General features: G+C 40.5%; 1 protein-coding gene across 1 annotated transcript in view; it reads left to right on the plus strand.

The window, feature by feature from the left end:
* The window catches only part of DNAJC12 (DnaJ heat shock protein family (Hsp40) member C12), a 45839-nt gene that overhangs the window by 21904 nt on the left and 1280 nt on the right, over positions 1-22655 (plus strand). Inside the window, exons 3-4 of the mRNA XM_079794123.1 lie at positions 2305-2444; positions 16737-16941. Coding sequence (XP_079650249.1) covers positions 2305-2444; positions 16737-16941 — 345 coding nt within the window. The remainder of the gene's footprint in view (positions 1-2304; positions 2445-16736; positions 16942-22655) is intronic.

Consider the following 22655-nt stretch of genomic DNA (forward strand, 5'->3'; position numbering starts at 1 on the left):
AACAGTTTTTCAAAGTAGCTACACTGTTTTACAGTTTCATCTTTAATGTATGAGGCTTCCAATTTCTCCACATCCTCATTAACACTTATATTTATCTTTTTATTTTATCCTTTCTAGTGGTGTAAAGTGGTAACTCACCATGTTGTTGTTTTTTTCACTGTTTTTAAAAAATATTTTTATTGATTTCAGAGAAGAAGGGAGAGGGAGAGAAACATCAATAATGAGAGAGAATCATTGGTCGGCTGCCTCCTGCACTCCTGCACCCCCCTCTACTAGGGATCGAGCCCACAACCTGGGCAGGTGCCTGACTGGGAATTGAACTGGTGACCACTTGGTTTCTGGGTTGATGCTCAACCACTGTGCCACAGCAGCCGAGAGCCAACTTCACTTTTTTATATGGGGATATCAGTTGTCCCAGGACAATTTGTTGAAAAGACTATTTTTTCCCAATTGAATTGTCTTGATAATCTTGTAGAAATCCAGTTGACTGTAAATGTGAGGGTTTACTTCTGGACTCTCAATATTTCATTGATTTATGTTTATCCTTATGCTAGTACCATACTGTTTTCATTATTGGAGGTTTGTAGAAAGTTTTAAATTGGGAAGTGTGAATTCTTCCAATTTTGTTCTTATCTTTCAAGATTGTTTTGGTTATTCTGGGTCCTTTGTATTTGCATATGGATTTTAGGATCAGCTTGTCAATTTTTGCAAAAAAAGACAGCTAAATATATTGATAGAGATTGTATGGAATTTGTAGATCAGTTTGGGGAGTATTAGCATCTTTGCAATATGAGGTCTTCTGATCTATGAGCATGATGTCTTTATATTATTTAGAGATTTAATTTCTTTCAACAGTGTTTTATAATTTTCAGTGTATAAGTCTTGTACTTCTTTTGTTAGCATTTTTCCTAAGTATTGTATTCTTTTAAAAAAATATTTTTATTGATTTTAGATAGGAAGGGAGAGGGAGAGAGAAACATCAATAAGAGGGAATTATTGATCAGCTGCCTCCTGAACGCCCCCTACTGGGGATCAAGCCCATAACCCGAGCACATGCCCTTGACCGGAATCAAACCTGGGACCCTTAAGTCCACAGGCTGACACTCGATCCACTGAGCCAAACCAGCTATGGCAGTATTGTATTCTTTTTAAAAAAATATACTTTTTTTGTTGATTTCAGAGAGGAAGGGAGAGGGAGAGAGAGATAGAAACATTAATGATGAAAGAGAATCATTGATCTGCTGCCTCCTGCATGCCCCCTACTGGGGATCAAGGCCACAAGCCAGGTATGTGCCCTGACTAGGAATTGAACCGTGACTTCCTGGTTCATAGGTGGACACTCAGCCACCGAGCCATGCCAGCTGGGCAAGTATTGTATTCTTTTAATGCTACTGTAAATGGAATTGTTTTCTTAATTTGATTTTCAGATTGCTCATCGCTAATGTATAGAAACAATCGATTTTCACATATTGAACTTCTGTCCTCCTCTATAGAAAGTTTAACTTTACTGAGGAGCAGAAGTGACATTGGAGGTGTTTCCAACTGGGTCAAGAAAGGTTTCTATTGTATACCATCTGGTCAAATAGATCAGTGACAAAGCTACCAATTATCAACCATCTATCATGTTATTTCCTGTGTTTAAAACCTCCCAATAACTTCCCATTGCTCTTACAACAACAACAACAACAACAAAAAACCAGACCAGAATCCTCAGTATGACCTCTAAGGTCCTGGATACTGAGTGCTTTTGTGCACTCTACAACCCTATCCCTCATTGTTCTTCTGGCCCTGTGTCTCCCAGCCACATTACCATTCTCTATTTCCTCTACATTACTTCTGCATGTGAAAGCCTCCCCTCTCTCTGTAACATTTTAATTGTTGCTTTCTGTATTTGTGCCTTAGGTGTTTTTATTTGTAGTGTTCCTCTAGCTTGGTGATACCCTCCCAGACTACTACTAGAAAAGGTAGTTTTCTTCCTAGTAGACAAAATTATAATTTTCCCAATGTTTATAAATGGCTATCCCACTGAATAGATCATGTCTGTTGTTCACACCTGTGTCATCAGCACCTGGAACAGCACCTGGCACATTACCGGAGCTCAGTAAAGGGAGTGGATAAACTGTGAGCAGGCACTTTACAGACATAATCTCACTTGTCCTTATGGTACACTTCACAAATGAGGAAACTAAGTTTGAAGAGCTGAACTGGTCCAAGGTTACACAGCTAGTAAGTAGCAGTGACTGTTTGGGAGTTTTAAATAATCCCTCTGAGAGAGTAGTGCTCATCTTTTGATTTGTTTTCCAGTGGAGACTTTTCAGAAACTGCAGAAGGCAAAGGAGATTCTGACTAATGAAGAGAGTCGAGCCCGCTATGACCACTGGCGAAGGAGCCAGATCGCGATGTCATTCCAGCAGTGGGAAGCTTTGAGTGACTCGATGAAAACGGTAGGTGTCTCTCTGGGATGAAGTGAATTTATGAAGCTCAGGCTGCCCATGGATTAGACTTACATAGTAACTTAAATAGTCAATAGGGAATGGGAGGGACAAGGCCCAAAGGTGGTAGAATCTGGATGAAAGTCGGTCGGTGTCCACAAAACCCTGTGAAGGGAAATGTAGTGGATCAGTGCCAGAGAGCTCGTGACTATGCTTGTGAGTCTCTTTAGCTGTTTGATTGGTTATATACACTCCCCGTTATCATTTACTGTTTTAAACATTCTGATAACTGTGTGTCTCAAGTTGCTCATATAATACTGCTGAATTTTGAACCATTGCAAATTTATCTCCTTCATCTTTTTAGTTCATATGAGCCTGTTCTCTTCTGAAGACGTATAAACTCCATAAAAAAACAGGATCTGATTAATCCAAGAAAGCTCTAAATTATTTATAAATTACTTTTGTTATAAATTCTGATGAAAGAATTATTGGATAGATGCAGAAGGACTAAAGCATTGTGTTCTTTCTTTCTTTCTTTTTTTTATTGAACAGAAACCACTTTTTTTAAATTGATTTTTTACAGAGAGGAAGAGAGAGGGATAGAGAGTTAGGAACATCGATGAGAGAGAAACATCGATCAGCTGCCTCCTGCACACCTCCCACTGGGGATGTGCCCGCAAGCAAGGTACATGCCCTTGACCGGAATCGAACTCAGGACCCTTGAGTCCACAGGCCGACGCTCTATCCACTGAGCCAAACCGGTTTTGGCAGCATTGTGTTCTTTCTTTCTTTTTTTAAAAAAATATATTTTATTGATTTATTACAGTGAGGAAGAGAGAGGGATAGAGAGTTAGAAACATCGATGAGAGAGAAACATCGACCAGCTGCCTCTTGCACACCCCCTACTGGGGATGTGCCCGCAACCAAGGTACATGCCCTTGATCGGAATCAAACCTGGGACCTTTCAGTCCGCAGGCCGACGCTCTATCCACTGAGCCAAACCGGCTTTGGCTGTGTTATTTCTTTATGCCATTTAAAAAAAACCTAAATATTAAAAAAAAATCACTATATATGTATTTTTTAAAAATCTTTATTATTCAGACTAGAAGCCCAGTGCATGAAATTCGTGCATGGCGGGGGGTTGTCCCTCAGCCCAGCCTGTACCCTCTTCAATCTGGGACTCCTGGAGGGATGTCCGACTGCCCGTTTAGGCCCGATCCCACCAGGATCGGGCCTAAACGGGCAGTCGGACATCCCTCTCACAATCCAGGACTGCTGGCTCCCAACTGCTTGCCTGCCTGCCTTCCTGATTGCCCCTAACCGCTTCTGCCTGCCAGCCTGATCACCCCCTAACCACTCCGCTGCCAGCCTGGTTGATGCTTAACTGCTCCCCTGCCCGCCTGTTTGCCCCCAACTTCCCTCCTCTGCCAGCCTGGTCACCCCTAACTGCCCTCTCCTGCAGGGTTGATCACCTCCAACTGCCCTCCCTTGCAGGCCTGGTCCCTCACAACTGCCCTCCCTTGCAGGCCGGGTGCCTCCCAACTGCCCTCTCCTGCTGGCCATCTTGTGGTGGCCATCTTGTGTCCACATGGGGGCAGGATCTTTGACCACATGGGGGAAGCTATATTGTGTGTTGCAGTGATGATCAATCTGTATATTACTCCTTTATTAGATAGGATAGAGGCCTGGTGCACGGGTGGGGGCCAGCTGGTTTGCCCTGAAGGGCATCCCGGATCAGGGTGGGGTTTCCTTGGGGCGTGGGGCGGCCTGAGCGAGGGGCCTGTGGTGGTTTGCAGGCGGGCCACACCCCCTGGCAACCCAAGCGGAGGCCCTGGTATCTGGAATTTATTTTCCTTCTACAATTGAAACTTTGTAGCCTGGAGCGGAGCCAAGCCTGCTGCTCCCTCCGGGGTGGCAGCCATTTCTGTGGCAGTTAATTCACCTTCTACAATTGAAACTTTGTAGCCTTAAGCGGGTGAGCCCGGCCAGGGTGTGCGGAAAGCTTTGCTTCCCCTGTTGCCGCCGGCAACCCTGGCCTGCTCTCTCAAGCTCCATTCTGCCGCCATTTGTTTGAATTTGTTTACCTTCTATTATTGAAACTTTGTAGCTTGAGTGGAGGCTTAGGCCTGCAACGGCTATGGAAAGCTTGGCTTCCTCTGTTACCTGGGAAACCTTGCTCTCTGTGGCTGTAGCCATCTTGGATGGGGTTAATTTGCATACCCGCCCTGATTGGCTGGTGGGCGTGGCTTGGCTGGTGGGCGTGGCTTATGTAGTGGAGTGATGGTTAATTTGCATATTACCATTTTATTAGAGAGGATTATTACAGTTGTTCCTCCCCCCCCCATAGCTCCCCTCTACCTGGTTCCCACCCCACTCCATGCCCTTACCCCTCCCCCCCAATTTCCTTATCCATAGGTGTACAATTTTTGTCCAGTCTCTTCCCACACCCCCCACACCCCTTTCCACCCGAGGATTGTCAGTCCACTCCCTTTCTATGCCTCTGATTCTATTATATTCACCAGATTATTCTGTTCATCATATTTTTCATTCACTTGATTTTTAGATTCACTTGTTGATAGATATGTATTTGTTGTTCATAATTTTTACCTTTACCTTTTTCTTCTTCCTCTTCTTAAAGAATACCTTTCAGCATTTCATATAATACTGGTTTGTCGGTGATGAACTCCTTTAGCTTTTTCTTTTTTTATATATATATATTTTATTGATTTATTACAGTGAGGAAGAGAAAGTTAGAAACATCGATGAGAGAGAAACATCGACCAGCTGCCTCTTGCACACCCCCTCCTGGGGATGTGCCCGCAACCAAGGTACATGCCCTTGACCGGAATCGAACCTGGGACCTTTCAGTCCGCAGGCCGACGCTCTATCCACTGAGCCAAACCAGTTTCGGCTAGCTTTTTCTTAACTGTGAAGCTCTTTATCTGACATTCAATTCTGAATGATAGCTTTGCTGGGTAGAGTAATCTTGGTTGTAGGTTCTTGCTGTTCATCACTTTGAATATTTCTTGCCACTCCCTTCTGGCCTGCTTAGTTTCTGTTGAGAAATCAGCTGACAATCATATGGGTACTCCCTTGTAGGTAACTACCGTATTTTCCGGCGTATAAGACGACTGGGCGTATAGAAGATTGTCCTGGGTTAAAAAGTCGTCTTATACGCCAGAAAATACGGTAACTGTTTTTCTCTTGCTGCTTTTAATATTCTCTCTTTGTCTTTTGCTCTTGGCATTTTAATTATGATGTGTCTTGGTGTGGTCCTATTTGGGTTCCTTTTGTTTGGGGTTCTCTGTGCTTCCTGGACTTTAAGTCTATTTCTTTCACCAGGTGGGGTAAGTTTTCTGTCATTATTTCTTCAAATAGGTTTTTAGTATCTTGCTCTCTCTCTTCTTCTGGCACGCCCATAATTTGGATGTTGGTACACTTGAGGTTGTCCCAGAGGCTCCTTACACTATCTTCAAATTTTTGGATTCTTTTTTCTTTTCTGGTTGGGTGTTTTTTGCTTCTTCGTATTTCAAATCTTTGACTTGATTCTTGTGTTTCTCTAGTCTGCTGTTGGATCTCTGTATATTATTTTTTATTTCAGTCAGTGTATGCTTAATTTCTAGTTGGTCCTTTTTCATATCCTTGAAGGTCTCACTAAATATATCGGCCTTTTCTAGAAAATTCTTGAAAAACCTTATAACTGTGGTTTTGAACTCTATATCCAGTAGTTTGCTTTCCTCCATTTCTTTCATTTGTGACCTGTTTCTTTGTCTCCACATTTTGGCTGCTTCCCTGTGTTGATAGAGTGGCTTTGTGTGCTAGGTGTCCTATAGGGCCCAGTGGCTCAGCTTCCCCAGTTACCTGAGGTGGACACTCTTGGTGCACCCCTTTGTGGGCTGTGTGCACAGTCTTGTTGTAGTTAAGCCTTGATTGTTGTTGGTATCCCTGGGAGGAATTGACCTCTAGACCAACTGGTTGTGAGGATCAGTTGTGTCTACGATGGGAGAACTTCTGTGCTGGAGACACCCTTATGGGGCAAGACTTGCTTCAGTGGGGCTTTGGTGCTCACTGAGTCTGCCCCCTGAGTGTGTCCCTTATGGATCTGAGGAGTTGTAATCTGGATGGTCCTACTCTGACCCCTGGGTACACTGGCTCTTGGATCTCCAAGGAGGTGTTAATTTAGCCTCTGCCTGAGGCCACCCAGCAGGAGCTATTGAGAGATCTGCAGATTCCTCTTCTTTGTTTGGGTTTTGGAGGTGCCCAGATGAGGCCCAGCTGTGAAGCAGTGCAAGCTGCTGCGGGGCCTTGGGCCTTCTTTTGGAAGTTCTGGGTCTCACTGACCCAGCTGCAGTTTGTTAGGTAAGTTTAGATTGCAAAGGGCCAGGCCATTCATATGCAAAAGCCTCTGCGCACAGCTTGGATGGGGTGGAGTCTCAGGGCGGAGCAAACAGCAATGGCTTCCTGTCAGCCCTGCCCTAAGAGGCCCCCGGGTCTCAATGTTCCGCGGTAATCACTGCGAGCACCTCTGAGAGAAAGCTGCCCTCAAGTTTCGCCTGCTGCCAGACAGTCCAGTTTCTCCCTGTATGAGTCTGGGTCCCCAGAGTCTCACCCGGAACTGGAGTTCAGAGCATTCGGGAGCTTGTGTCTCCCTCCCGCTTGAAAAAGACAACCACATACTCAGCTGCCAGACCTTTCCGCGCGCACGCCTCCGTACCTCTGCACTTTACTTCCGCAGCTCCTCTGAGTCTCAGTGTGCTTTTCTCTTCCCTTCTAGTTGTAGAATTTCCACTCAGCCAGCCTTCCTGTGGTTTGGATGATATCCGTTTTATCTTTTAGTTGTAGTTTTAAAGTGGTTGTGCGAGGCAACAAGTTCAGGTGTTTACCTATGCCGCCATCTTGGTTTCTCCCATAATCACTATATTTACTGTTATATATTTATTTTGTTTTTTTACATTAAGCTTTATATATTACTAGAGGCCTGGTGCACAGATTTGTGCACTGGTGGGGTCCCTCAGCCTGGCCTACGTCCTCTCGCAATCTGGGACCCCTCGGGGGATGTTGGATTGCAGGGATTGGGCTGAAATCAGCAGTCCGACATCCCCTGAGGGATATAGCTGTGCACGAAGTGGCAGGCGGCTGGGGAGGAGCCTCAGCTGGGGCTGGGTGCTGCGCCACTCCTGCTCATCCCGGCCCCGCTGTGCTTGCTGCTGCCACTCGGTAGTGCTGCTGTGGAGGCGGGAGAGATTTGCGCCACCTCAGCTGTGCTCGCCAGCCGTGAGCTCGGCTTCTGGCTGAGCGGTGCTCCTGTTGTGTGAGTGCACTGACCACCAGGAGGCAGCTCCTGTGTTGAGCATCTGTCCCCTGGTGGTCAGTGTGCATCATAGTGACTGGTTGACCAGTTGAGTGGTTGAGCATTTGAGTGGTCAAGCGGTGGACCGGTTGCTTAGGCTTTTATATATATAGGTAGAGAAAATATAATTTTAAAGGTTTCTACATTCTTAGGCATGACTTATCCAGCTTTTTTTCTACAGGGACACTTTTCTATGGCATGAGACTTAGAATACAGAAGTTACCTTACAGGCAAGTCTTCAGGGACACTTACTAGAATTAGTCTACAAGGCCTTAGCCAGTTTACTCAGTGGTTAGAATGTTAGCCTGCGACTGAAGGATCTCAGGTTTGGTTCCAGTCAAGGGTATCTGCTTTGCAGTTTGATTCTATCCAGGGCATGTGCCTTGGTTTCAGGGAGGCAACAATTGACATCACACTGATGTTTCTCTCTGTGTGTCTCTCCCCGTTCCTTCCACTCTCTCTCAAAAAAAAAAAAAAAAAAAAAAAAAAAAAGATTTAGTCACAAAATGATTCACATATTTTATTTACTTATTTTTCTTTTAATTGAATTTAGAGAGAGAAAGAGAGGGAAAGAGAAACATTGATGTGAGAGAGGAATATTGATTGGCTTCCTCCCACACTTGCCCCAACGGAGGATCAAACCCACAACCTGGGTGTATGTCCCCTAACTGGGAATTGAACCCTCCACCTTTTGATGTATAGGATGATTCTCCAACCCAACTGAGCCACACTGGCCAGGGCTAATTCACATCTTTTACATTACAACCTGTCAGCATTACATTTATATTTCTTTCTTAATAGTTTTATTTTAAGAAGACTTAAGCAAATTGTTTTTCCATTGATAAAAGACCTGTAATAGTAAGTGAGGGTCTTTGAAATAATTGAGAAGAACAATGCAAAATTATCAAAGTACATAGGTAAAGCCACTCTACATAAAATATAAATAATTTTCATCTCATTTTTGAATGAGTATATATTCATATGTTTCTTTAAGTGAGTTAATTATTCATGAAGGATTATTGAATATATAGAACAGGATAAAAGGTTTACTGTTGTTGATATGGAAAATAATACAAGAATAAATTCTGTGTTTCATATAGTCACAACTGTAAACCTACTTTTGCCATGCTCTGTATGCACAAAGTAGAGAGAATTTTTTATTTTTATTGATTAAAGAGAGAAAGGAGAGGGAGAGAGAGATAGAAACGTCAATGATGAGAGCGAATCATTAATCGGCTGCCTCCTGCACGCCCTCTTCTGGGGATTGAGCGTGAAGCCCCGGCATGTGCCCTTGACTGGAATAGAACCTGGGAATCTTCACCAACAGGCTGATGCTCTATCCACTGAGCCAAACCGGCTAGGGCTAGAGAGAATATTTTTAAAATAGTGACTTCACATACTCAAAAGTAAGAGAAGTAAGAGGTTTTTTTTTTTCTTTTCTTTCCGTTTACATTGTGTATACCTGCAATTCCTTGTTGGCACGGACTAAATATACATTGTTCTACCACCTCTGCTTAACCATATTTCCATTCTGCTGTGTGTGACACACTGTAACTGCAACTGAATTAGTGACCCTTGCTATTTGAATGCCTTTTGATTTATAGTTCATTTTTCTTGATGATCTACTGAACTCTTGTTACTTAATTTTAGCTGCTAATATCAAGTTAGCTGTGGATCTTAAAAAACTCTTCTCTAAATCCCTGCTCTAATTTATATTGCCAATGTCTTTCCATTAAATACTTATTTGTCTCCAAACACGCAATTTCTGCTTTGAATTTATCTTAACTATGAACTGTTTGAGGACTTACAATAATTACATTTTAGATCTTACTGGCTACATCATTTATCTTGTCAGCAAAATTAAAACAGTATGCCAGGCTAGCATTGGGTTTTGGATGTATTCTTATTATGATACAAAAATGATGAGATGCATATCTTTCTGCTTTAAATTAGCAGTGATATGTTTTCTTGCACAGTCTTCTTTGGGCCAAACTTTTTTGCTTCCGACTTGCTTTTGTTTCTCTTTCTCAATGGACTTTGAATCCTGCATGCCAAGTTTCACATGTTTTGTTTTGTACCTCATTCGTTAGACTTTCTGTAAATTTCCTTTCATTCTTTTCTGTTTTCATCCTCTCAGTGACTTCTGCATGTGAAAGCCTCCCCTCTCTCTGTAACTTTTCAATTGTTGCTTTCTGTTTTTGTGCATTTCATTTGTTCAACTTTTCACATTCACTATAATTATTAATTGTCATACCTAATATTGTTCATAAACTCATAGATTGGGGCCTATCTTTTTGTAGATAAACATCACCATTAGGTCTTTTGGGATACACACACACACACACACACACACACACATACACACATATTACATATGCCATTCTGACAATAAAATGTTTATAACTTAGGGTTTGGGTAATTGGTGACATTTATCTAAAATACATGTGCATGACCACTTGTTCTATACATTTAGAACGTTAAATCTCATAAAATCCCCACCTTTCCATCATCAACTCTGTGTTTCTGCTTTTTATTTAAGCAGTATAACCCCTCCCGCCCCCCCCCCCCCTTGAAGGAAAAGCACTGGTAGGGAATGTTAATCCCAATACCTTCAAGGCTGGACAAATCACAATGCATTTTTTGCAGCATCACACACAGGTTCATATTGTAGGGCTCTCTGGGAGAATTCCTTAAATGACACTTTTCTATCATCCAAGAACGATGGAACTGTAACTGGTATTTTCCCCCATGCCAAGCACCTGCCACTTCACTAGCTATTTATCTTTCTTTTCCTTTTTAGAAGTTCCACCTGATAGTTTAATTTGTAAAAATATTTTAAGAATTCATTGAGGTCAATGAATATGTTGGAAATTTAAATTTAGATATGTGATGTTGGTTAAAAAAAAAAAGGGATGGGGTGAGGGCTTCCGTAACCAGGGTCTTTGGGAACTTGGGATAGCTTGAAAATAAGATGCCCTTCTAGCTTAATGAATTTTAGGGAAATTCATTATGGTCATGCTATAAATGGTTTTCTTCAAGGGATTCAGGGTATGAATGGCTCTCCCTGTAGCTCCAAAATATGTGGCAGAATGCCTTTAGGATAGCTGTGGCAAAGTGGTTGCAGCAAAGCCACAGTCTAAATAAAGCGCTGAGTAAAATTCTCATAAGCTGTTAAAACTGTCCCATGCCATATAAACTGCTGTCATTTTTTAAAGAGTTAATAAAATACATTTTTGATGAATTGATTGTTTGAAACATTGATTGTTACTGGGAGGGCTTGTTGGGGCTGCCACTCACCCTCACGTGGACCTCTTGTCCGTTGTTTCTGGCTGGACAAGGTGTCTTTGGGATGAGTCCAGTTGGCTACAGACTACCAGGGAAGCTTCCTATTTTGCCTCTATAGCCACAGTTTCCCTAGCCATATGGGAAACAGTGTGCAGTTCAAGGTCTTCTGGGCTTGTTCAAAGACAGTTTGTCCTAATTGGATGTTATCCAAAAACTGTCAGAGGTCAGCCAGGCAAGTAAAAAAAAAAATGTCCTCATGGAGAGCCAGGATAAAAATAACCCATCAATTTTGAATAGTTACTTAGCTGAACCCTGGCTCATCTGAGTCCATTGATTTTTTTTTCTAATTGTCTCAAAGTTTACTAGCATATAGACACAATGTATTTATATTCCAGTGTTCACCAAGGTACATAATTTAAGAAAATGGCTTTCTAGATTACAAAAATAAAAGAAAGAAAGAAAGAAAGAAAGAAAAACAGACAACCTATTAAGGAAAGCTGGTAAACAAGTTAATTGAGAAGGCAGAACAACATGCCAGTTTCACAGAATAGGACAGTGGCTTTTGCCCCCAGGCTGGGTGTCTGTTTAGTGTTAGCCTGCTCCATGCACACAGTGATTTTCATCTGGGGCAATTCATTTTACTGTCCAGACTCTCCCCTCCCTAGAATTCCTCTTTGTCTCTATCATCTGCTATCATTTGATATTTTTTATTGATGCTCAATCTATTGATCTGAGTCACTCCACCAGTAGTTTGCTTGATGTTAAATATTGTTGTGCCCAACTGCTACGCTAGTGGAGCTGAGAAATATATTTTGTGAACACAGAAATGTATAATCTAATTGTGTCCCAGCAAACCAGGCTGCTTAGCATTTCTCTTATGGTAGTCCTTTGATTGAACTATAAAGCATAAGATGTGCCTGTATAGGTTAGATATAGTTTGGATTTTCCCCTTGGGTATTTCATTAATTGGGATCAGCAAATATGAGGGTTGATAATAAAATACTTTATTCTGATTTGCTCATAAAAGGGATGGATGAGTAAGACGACTATCTCAGTATCTTTTCACTGAGGGCTTTGAAAGCATTTATTAGAGGCGAGTCATCAGTCCTCACCACCCATCTAAGGCATACCATAGTACTTTTATTCCAAGAGAGAAGTGCTAAGGCACAGAATTAATATTATACTGTTGTAATTAGCTAATTATTGATAACAGGAAAGGAGTGAAGGGAAGGCCAGGCATTATGGACATGTTCCCTGTAAAACACTGGGGGCGGGAATCACATAGGGAAGATACTGGCCTGTCAGTCACACCTGGCAACCCCAGTATTTTAGGTAAGTTTAGACTTCCCGGAAAAGAAATGCACTATAGGTAAAAAGCGATATGCCCCTTGCATCATGGGGCATGTGCTGCAGAGGCGGTGGCCCCTTCTGTAGTTCTGGCACAGTTTTTAAATGTCACAACTACTGACCTAATTCAGTAACCTTGAACTTCAGAAAATCAATGTTTCAGTTTCTTTGCTTTGATATCTCTCTCTCTCTCTCTCTCTCTCTCTCTCTCAGCACAGGAAAGCAATATTCTGGATATCCGGAAAATAAAGCTAAATTTACTAGCTGGTTGATACCAGGATTAACTATTCTAATTGAAATATTCTTGACACAGCAAACTCTCAATCTCTCTCACTCTGGATTCATTTATTCTCCCACCTACCCATCTATCCAATTTTAAATACATTTTTTCTTTTTTTTAAGAGCAGACAAGATATTATTTTTTTAAAATATATTTTTGTTGATTTCAGAGAGGAAGGGAGAGAGAATCATTGATTGGCTGCCTCCTGCATGCCCCCTACTGGGGATCGAGCCAGCAACCCAGGCCTGTGCCCTTGGCTGGAAGTGAACCCGGGATCTTTCATTCCCCAGGCAGATGCTCCATCCACTGAGCAAACCAGCTAGGGCCAATTTTAAACATTTTAATAGAAAATACATATACAGGACACAAAATAGGAAAGGTACAAAAGGGTCTATGGGGAAATGTAACTCTCTCTTACCTTTGTTCTTCAGAAAATGTTACCTAACAAATGATTCCATTTTTAAAACCCGTTTTTGATTTCTCCCATACTCTAGATCCCACCATACAAAGCCAGGGTTTTGCTGGCAAAATGACACAGTTAAACTGTAACCGAACCCAGGTTTGGCTGCCTGTTGCAATGAAAGCCAAACTTGTGAGACAGGTACTGGTGTAAAGGAAAGAGGTGTATTCGAGTGTCAGCATCTCAAGAAGATGGGGGACTCCTATCCTCAAAAACCCACCTCAGTATCTCAGTGCAGGCAGAGATTTTTTTAAGGATGGAGAGGGAAAACAGAACAAAGAGATCAGGGGAGGGGTTATGGACTTGTCCTCTCTCCCAGGAGTAAAGGGAGGGGGAGTGAAGGGGAGTATGAATGTGCAGTTTCTCAAGATTCTTCCCCTCGTTTTAGTGCTGTTTCTCTTCCTACAAGAGTTTGTAGATTTATGACACACCTTTAGGTCTTAACAGCTGGCGCCAAGCAGCCCTTCTCCCCCGCCCCCCAAACGGGCTACTCTAAGGGGGTGGGGGGAGGGCTGGATAAGAAATGAAAATATAGGACTTTATTTACATACTCTAAGAAAACAGTTGGCTGTAGCCTTGAGAGAATGCAGACTATGTAACCTTTATTGCTTAACTTAAATGTTAAATTATGGATACAAAATCACTGGGCAAAAGACCCCCACCAGCATATTCAACACAATTCTATATCAGGTTTCCAGAGAGTTTTCAGGGGTCTTTGGAACTTGTGTATTTCTAAAAATATAAAAGTTATACCAGAAATCAACGAGCAATACCAAACCCTGTTGATTTATGACCACTGATTTTTTTAAAATTGTAAATTAAAAATATAACTAACACACCTTTGTTTTTTTAAAAAATCAAATACAGTACAATAGAATATGTAATAAAAGTCAGTTCATCCTTATTTCAGACCCCAGTTCTACTCACCCAGAAAGCCACCATCGCAGTTTCTTGTTTCCTTCCAGAAACCTTCTATATAGTGTACACGTACACATTCACATTATCCTTAAAGAAAAAAAGGAAAGGTATTTAGAAACTTCTTGTTATTTGAGGATAACTGGACTTGGAAAAGTTCACATAAAGTGAATCCACTTAAAGTTAGCACACATGTATCATAGTAAATATTGATTGAATTCCTGCTTCATGCTGTGTGTTTTCTTAAAGAGAAGATGTATAATCCAGAATTCTAATATTTTTATTGCCAGACTTCTAATGCCAACTCTGCATTGGTCAAGCTTAATGGAAGGTCACAATAGTAGTTACAATAGCAGTAGGTTTAATGTCTGGCATGACGTGAGACACACAGCCTCATTGTTTTTTGGTGGTAAAATACACATAACATAAAACTCATTATTTTAACCATTTTATTTTATTATTTTCTTAAATTTTTTTTATTGATTTGAGAGAGACAGAGAGATTGATTTGTTGTTCCACTCATTTATGCATTCATTGGTTGATTCCTGTATGTGCCCTCATGGAGATCAAACCCACAACCTTGACATATAGGGACAATGCTCTAACCAACTGAACTACCCTGCCAGGGCCCATTTTAACCATTTTAAAGTGTAAAATTCACTGGCATTGAGTACATTCACGATATTGTTCATCCATCATCACTATCTAGTTCCAGAACTTTTAAAATTTTATTTTATTTTATTATATATTTTTTAATTTCTTTGATTATGGTGTTACATATGTGTCCTTATTCCCCCATTACCCCCGCCCAACCCCCCCTCATGCCCTCAATCCCCTGTTGTCTGTGTCCATTGGTTAGGCTTATATGCATGCATACAAGTCCTTTGGTTGATCTCTTCCCCCTTACCCCCACCCTCCCCTACCTTCCCTCTGAGGTTTAATGGTCTGATCGATGTTTCTCTGTCTCTGGATCTATTTTTGTTCATCAGTTTATGTTGTTCATTATATTCCATAAATGAGTGAGATCATGTGATATTTATCTTTCTCTGCCTGGCTTATTTCACTTAGCATAATGCTCTCCAGTCCTATATCCATGCTGTTGCAAATGGTAAGAACTCCTTCTTTTTTACCGCAGTGTAGTATTCCATTGTGTAGATGTACCACAGTTTTTTAATCCACTCATCTGCTGATGGGCACTTAGGCTGTTTCCAAGTCTTAGCTATTGTAAATTGTGCTGCTATGAACATAGGGGTGCATATGTCCTTTCTAATTGGTGTTTCTAGTTTCTTGGGATATATTCCTAGAAGTGGGATCACTGGGTCAAATGGGAGTTCCATTTTTAGTTTTTTGAGGAAACTCCATACTGTTCTCCACAGTGGCTGCATCAGTCTGCATTCCCACCAGCAGTTTATAAGGGTTCCTTTTTCTCCCCATCCTCGCCAGCACTTGTCGTTTGTTGATTTGTTGATGATAGCCATTCTGACAGGTGTGAGATGATACCTCATTGTCGTTTTGATTTGCATCTCTTGGATAATTAGTGACTTTGAGCATGTTTTCATATGCCTCTCGGCCTTCCTTATGTCTTCTTTCGAAAAGTATCTATTTAGGTCTGTTGCCCATATTTTGATTGGGTTGTTTATCTTCCTTTTATTAAGTTGTATGAGTTCCCTGTAGATGTTGGAGATTAAGCCCTTATTGTTGATAACATTGGCAAATATGTTCTCCCATGCAGTGGGCCCAGAACTTTTTCATCACCCCAAAAGGAAACTCCGTAGCAATCACTTCCTATCCCCCTCCCCCCCAGCTCCTGATAACCACTTCTTTCTTTCTATATGGATTTGTCTATTCTGGATATTTCATGTGGAATCATACATATGTGGCTTTTTGTATCTGGCTTCTTTATTTAGCACAATGTTTCCAGGGTTTATCCACATTGTAGGACTTCATTACTTTTTTATGGTCAAATAATATGCCATTATATGGATATACCACCTTTTATTTATCTGTTCATTGGTTGATGGACATTTGGGTTGTTTCCACCTTTGGCTTTTGTGAATGAATATTCATGTGTAAGTTTTTCTTTTAATATCTGTTTTCAGTTCCTTTTTAAAAAATACATTTTTATTGATTTCAGAGAGGAAGGGAGAGGGAGAGAGATATAAATGTCAATGATGACAGAGAATCATTGATCAGCTTCCTCCTTCAGGCCCCCTACTGGGGACTAAGCCTGCAACTTAGGCATGTGCCCTTGACGGAACCGAACCCAGGACCCTTCAGTTCACAGGCCGATGCTCTGTCCACTGAGCCAAACTGGCTAGGGCTGTTTTCAGTTCTTTTGGGTATATACCTATCAATGGAATTGCTGGGTTCATGTGGTAATTCTAGGTTTAACTTTTTGAGGAAACATCTAATTCTTTGAATCTCTCTGATGTTTGTCCCTTTGTTCTGTACCATAATATAGATTTCTCCTTATATCATTAGTCTTCCAAATCAGGGAAGATTAAATAATTAATATCTGGATTAATTGATTAATATCTGGTTATTAGTCAAGTTTAACATTCTGAAATTAGCATTATAATAGTAGGTCAGGTGTTACCATATATTAAACTTTAAATACAGAAAGCTATATAATATTGATTTTATATTAAATGTCTGCTCTTAATGTAGTCAATGCACTGGGCTGTCAGAGGTAAAAAAGATCTAATGCTGGAAGAACCTGACCAGACTCATACCAACAAGATAGAAAATGAGGAACAGAACGAACAAAGAGAAGTAAAGAAAGAAGAGCTGGGTTCAACCACAGAGAAAATGGAGCAAAAAGAATCTGAGTCCTTGGAGAAGCCATCCTCCCCACAGAGTCCAGATTCTTCAAGTAAGTCATGTCATGTAGCTTTGCAGACAAAGAAGGTCTGAATCTCTCCAAATCTAAGGGTTGGCTTGTCCTTAAATACTTAGCATTGACATGGAAACTAGATGACACATTCCTTAATACAATCCTGGCAAAGGAAACTTTGAGATATTTCTGGGAGTGTCTTCCTCTCCACTGAAATAATGCTAGCTAACATTGGGGAGTTTACTATGTGCAGGAATGTTTTCACAGAAATTATTTTACATCTGTTATCTCATTTAATATTAATGTTACACATATTAATTTATTTAATCCTCCCTACAAGTTTGTGAGGTTGGTATCAACATTATTCTTATTTTACAGATGAGAAAACTGAAGCCCAGAGAGGTTGAGTAATTTTCTCAGGGTTATGGAGATTGTGTGGCAGGACAGGGGTCTGAACCAAGGCAGTTTGGCTTCAGTCTGTTGCTAAGGCACTGCACTACCTTGAGAAGATATTTTATCTGAAAGTAGCTCTGTAGACATTCTGAATCATTTATAGATCCACTGAAGCAGGGTGTTAGGAGGTTGAAATCCTGGCTCCCAAACTACACATCCTGACTCTACTACTTATTGTCTGTATTACTTGGTAAAAGTTACTTAATTTCTCTAGATCTCAGTTTCCTCATCTACAAAATAGAGATCATAATGGTACCTTCTCATAGACTTATCATAAGGATTACATGAGATCCATGCAAAATGCTTAGCACAATGATTTGTCTATAGCAGGCCCTGGGTAAATGTGAGCTATTATTATAATTTCTTTGTTTGTCTGTCTTGTGTCGATAGGTGTGTTATGTACACACACTGTAACTGTCCTTCAAAATCTTACTTGATTTCCAGGGTTGTGATTCAACACTCTATTAAATTTTAGCCTTTAAACAGAGGGTTCATGAACATCCTTGAACACCTATTTAATAAAAGAAGACAAGTAGATAGTTTATGGTGAATTATAATCTTTCTAGAAATGGTCACTTCAAATCTCTCTTTGGGGAGAACTTATAAGTGCTCACTACTTGCTGGGAATAAAGATTCTTGGAGTTGGATTCAGGTGTTAACCAAAAGATCCTTTTTGTAGTCTGTACATTGACTGCATCAGCCTTGTAAATGGAAATGTGTTATAGCAGCTGATCAAAGCTGTAGCCCGAATGTCAGAAAACCAGTTTTAAGCAACACACACATGCAAACACTCACTTACACACACACACACACACACAAAGGCAAACATGCAAATGCTTCTCCATTCAACCTTGGAATGTTTAGATCTGTCCCTCTCTAAATCCTGGGGGGCGCCTGTGACTTTCTATTTTGGATTCAGACTTCACCAGAACTTGGGGCGTTGGACACTTCAGAGACTCAGGCATGATGCTGAGGCCCTACTTGATTGCCTGTCATAAGAATCTGAAAATTTCTTTCTTTAGAAAAGTTAAACAGCTCAGCCAGTGTTGCCCAGTGGTTGAGCGTTGACAAAAGGTTACTGGTTGGATTCTTGGTCAGGGCACATGCTCAAATTGTGGGCTCGATCCTCAGTAGTGGGTGTGCAGGATGCAGCTGATCTATGTTTCTCTCTCATCGATATTTCTATCTCTCTATACCACTCCCTTTCTCTCTCTCTAAAATAAGTAACAACATATTTTTAAAAAGTTATAAACTAGTGGTAACCCCCCCCCCAAATAATGAGCTTGTCATTAAAAAAAAATCAAAGAATTATATATAAACAATAACTTAGTGTCTACCCCAGTCTCCCATCTTTCTCTGCTTCTGTTTCCTAAAGTAACCAATGCAGATGCCCAGGTGTGTCTCCTTCCATACTGTTCCATATGCTGATACAAGCATGTATTAGGAACAGTATATGTTCACTCATGAGGGCTTTAAAAATATAGAACAGTCATACACTGAGCACATTTCTCTATGTTACACAGGAGCTAAGAGCACCGTGGCCTTAACCAGATCCCAGCTTTCCCAACCATGAATTGTGTGGCCTTGGGCAAGTGAGTGTGGAAGAAAAAGGGCTTTCAATGGAGAGTCACCGCACAGGGTGATCTGATCATAAATGTCTAACTGGGCAGGTCATGGTAGATAATCCTGCCCCAGGCATGTAACTGTTTTAGTAAAAGGCTTTCTTGGCCTTAATCAAGCTCTGTCCATGGCTCCTGTGCTTCTAGGTTAACACACCTTTGAAATGCCTTTTTTCAGAGCTCTCCTAAACTGTGACCACCCTCAAGAGAGCACATATTCTTAACCTGTAATCCGATCGCCACCTTTGTGTAATCCTCCTTACATTCCCTCCTTAATCTCAAATACATAAAGAAACTACAAACTGTTATTCTGGGAGACATTTTTCTGTCTGTTGAAATCTCACTTCTGGGCATATCCTCTGTTTAACTCAAACAATAAATTTTTAAAAAAAATATATATTTTATTGATTTTTTACAGAGAGGAAGGGAGAGGGATAGAGAGTTAGAAACATCGATGAGAGAGAAACGTGGATCAGCTGCCTCCCTCATACCCCCAACTGGGGATGTGCCTGCAACCAAGATACATACCCTTGGCTGGAATCAAACTCGGGACCCTTCAGTCCGCAGGCCGATGCTTTATCCACTGAGCCAAACCGGTCAGGGCTCAAACAATAAATTTTTATAAAAATTCTCTACAGGTTTGGACATTCTTATGTTAATAAGATTTAACCTCTTTGAGTTTTTTTAAAAAAATCTGTATACTAGTGGCCCGGTGCACAAATTCATACACATTGAAAGGAAATTAATTAGAAGAAATATTTTAAAATTGCTGTTCGCCTTTTCTCTATACTAGTAATAGAAGTGTCAAACAAATTCATGATTGACAATGACAGATGGAAACACATCCCGTGCGATTGGTGCCCATGAGAGCTTTATATGAATTGCGCATGTGCGAGTCAACTTAGCCTTTTATAGATATAGAATAAACTTGCTTAATTAGACCTGCTTTCGATTTAGCTAAACTTTTTCCAGCCCAGTGAAGCACCCCAACTTCTCTTTCAGGTAATTGTCAGCAACACAGCAGTAAATAACACGAAGCAGATTATTATTGTAGATCATGCAGGGAGAATAAAGGGTAAAATATTTAACTGCAGCAGTGTTTGACTATATTCTGCGCAGTGAGAAAACCTGAAGTAATTTTCAGGGTCCACCATTTCTTCTTTTCAGTCAGGTCAAGTTTCTAAGCTTTCTAAATCTCCATTTTCCAGCTAATGAAAAGAAAATAGGACTTCACGGAGTCTCCTATCTACCTACTCCAGGACTTCTGTGAGGATCAAATGAGATGAGGCACGGGAAAACGCTTCACAGACATTTGGTTACAGTGTAAAATGTTTGCACCTGGCTATAAAGCAAGTCATATTTCTGGGCTGAAGAAACTCCAAGGAGGCTAGTTGCTAGGGAGAGGATGCCGGGCGTTGCTATGTGATGTCATTACCCGGACGGACACTTAGCATATTAGCCTTTTATATATATATATAGATAATGTTAAAAATAATAGTTTCTACTTTGAAAGGTTATGTTTTTGGTATGAATTATTACTATTTTACAGTAATTGATTAAGTTAAGCCAACTTTTTGAGGAGTAAATAACTTAATATACATAAAATGTTTCCATCAGGCACATAAAAATTTTTTTTAGTGTCAGATTTCATTATTATGGGACCTCTCCTTAGAACCTTACATTTAGAATTAACTCATTGTTTCTAACAGCTGATAAATATTCCACAACACAGATATATCAAAATTTACTCAGGATAAATTGTAAATGAAATGGAGGGGGTGAGAGGAGGAAGGATCCTCGTTCTGAGAGCTGTTTGTTGGAGAATAAGAATTATGAAATTTTGCCAAAGGCTGCATTTACCAGAATTTGTTTGTTTTTGTTTTGTTTTGTTAATCCTCACCCAAGGATATTTTTCCCATTGATTTTTAGAGAGAATGGAAGGGAGGGAGGAAGGGGGAGAGAAAGAGAGAGAAACAGGGGCCGGGGATTGAATCTGAGACCCTTGGGTTGGAGGGCTGACACTCTAACCACTGGGCAACACCGGCCAGGGCCTACCAGTATTTCTTAGTGTTCTTTAAGATATTATTAGCTGTTCTGAGTAGTGCCTTAAAGTTGGAGTTTGATATACCAAAGTGCAGTTGCATGATTATTTATAATTTCATTTGACTATAGTGTAAATTTTTATAATGTCAGCATTTAAGAAATATTATTCATGTCAGCTTTACCTAGCCTGAGAGGCTGCTCACATAACTTTTAAGCATATTTGTTAATTTCCTCAAGCAAAGCTTAATATTTACTTTGGAGTTTGCCCTTTGATGCCTCTTCTGTGATGAGCCCTCAAATAGTCCCCATTGCAACCCGTAAAATATGGACCAGGGCATCTGCAAACCAGTGTGTGAGACGATCTCACTTTTTTTCTCTTTCTGTTTAAATATGCAATGAATATGGCTTCTGATAAATACTGTTTTAGAATCAAATAGTTTTCTGTGACATCCTGCAATAAAAACAAACAAAAAGTCAAAGGTAGCAGATGCTGTTGCTGTGCAGTCATGTCGTCGGGGCTTCTGTCTCCCCAACCCGTGCCCCGCCTGTGGCGCCTCGCAGAGGGCTTCCTCTGGCAGAGGCCTGCCTGGCAGCAGGTGAGATGTGAGAGGATGTGGTCAAGCAAAAGGAAGAAAAAACAGCTTGTAATCTTACCACCTCAAGAACATATCGCTGATCTTTTGGTATATTTTTATATGTCAGTATACTTAAAACTAAAAGGACCACACTGTCCATATTTTGTGTGTGCCTTTCAATTACAGGTTGTCAGAAAGAATTTTCTGTTTGCTTTTCTCCAAATGGAAATTCTTTAAATTTGTTTTCTATGATAGTTCTAAAGAAAGTGCAAGCAGATCCTGTTTTTCTGAGATAATCACTGTCCACAAGTCTGTGTATATTTTTTCTGCCTAGATTTTTAGATAATCATTTAAATATCAATGGAAGCATATTTTATTTTTCTGTAACCTGTGTTTTCATTAGCAATATTATAAACAACAAAAAAATGACAAAAGGCATACTTATTCACTACAGAAAAATAAGAAAATACAGATAAACAGAAAAGGGTATTAAAAAATGAAAATTACATCTATTCCAACTATCCAGGGATAACTACTGTTAACATTTAGGGGTAATTCCTTATAGACTTTAAACATTTTTTATAGAAATACCATGTAAATAAGAAATTTAAAAATGAGTCTGGCTGTTGTGGTTCAGTGGTTGAGTGTCAACCTATGAACCAAGAGATTGTGGTTTGATTTCCAGTCAGGGCACATGTCCAGGTTGCTGGCTTGATCCCCAGTAGGGGGTGTGCAGGAGGCAGTCAGTTGATTAGTCTCTCTCATCATTGATGTTTCTATCTCTTTCCCTCTCCCTTCTTCTCTCTGAAATCAATAAAAACATAGTTAAAAAAATTAAGATCACACTGTCTGTTTTCTAACTACCTGTCACAGCAATATGTTATGAACATTTTTATGTGACTGTAAGTATTAAAAAATTGTTAATGATTATATCACAGCCTTTTAACCAGCTTTCTATTGCTGAATACTTGGAATGTTTTTTTTTTTAATGTTTTATTGATTTTTAGAGAGGAAGGGCGAGGGAGAGAGATTGGCTATCTCCTGCATGTCCCCTCCTGGAGAT

Source organism: Cnephaeus nilssonii (genome assembly GCF_951640355.1).
Source record: "Cnephaeus nilssonii genome assembly, chromosome: 16".
Taxonomy (NCBI): domain Eukaryota; kingdom Metazoa; phylum Chordata; class Mammalia; order Chiroptera; family Vespertilionidae; genus Cnephaeus; species Cnephaeus nilssonii.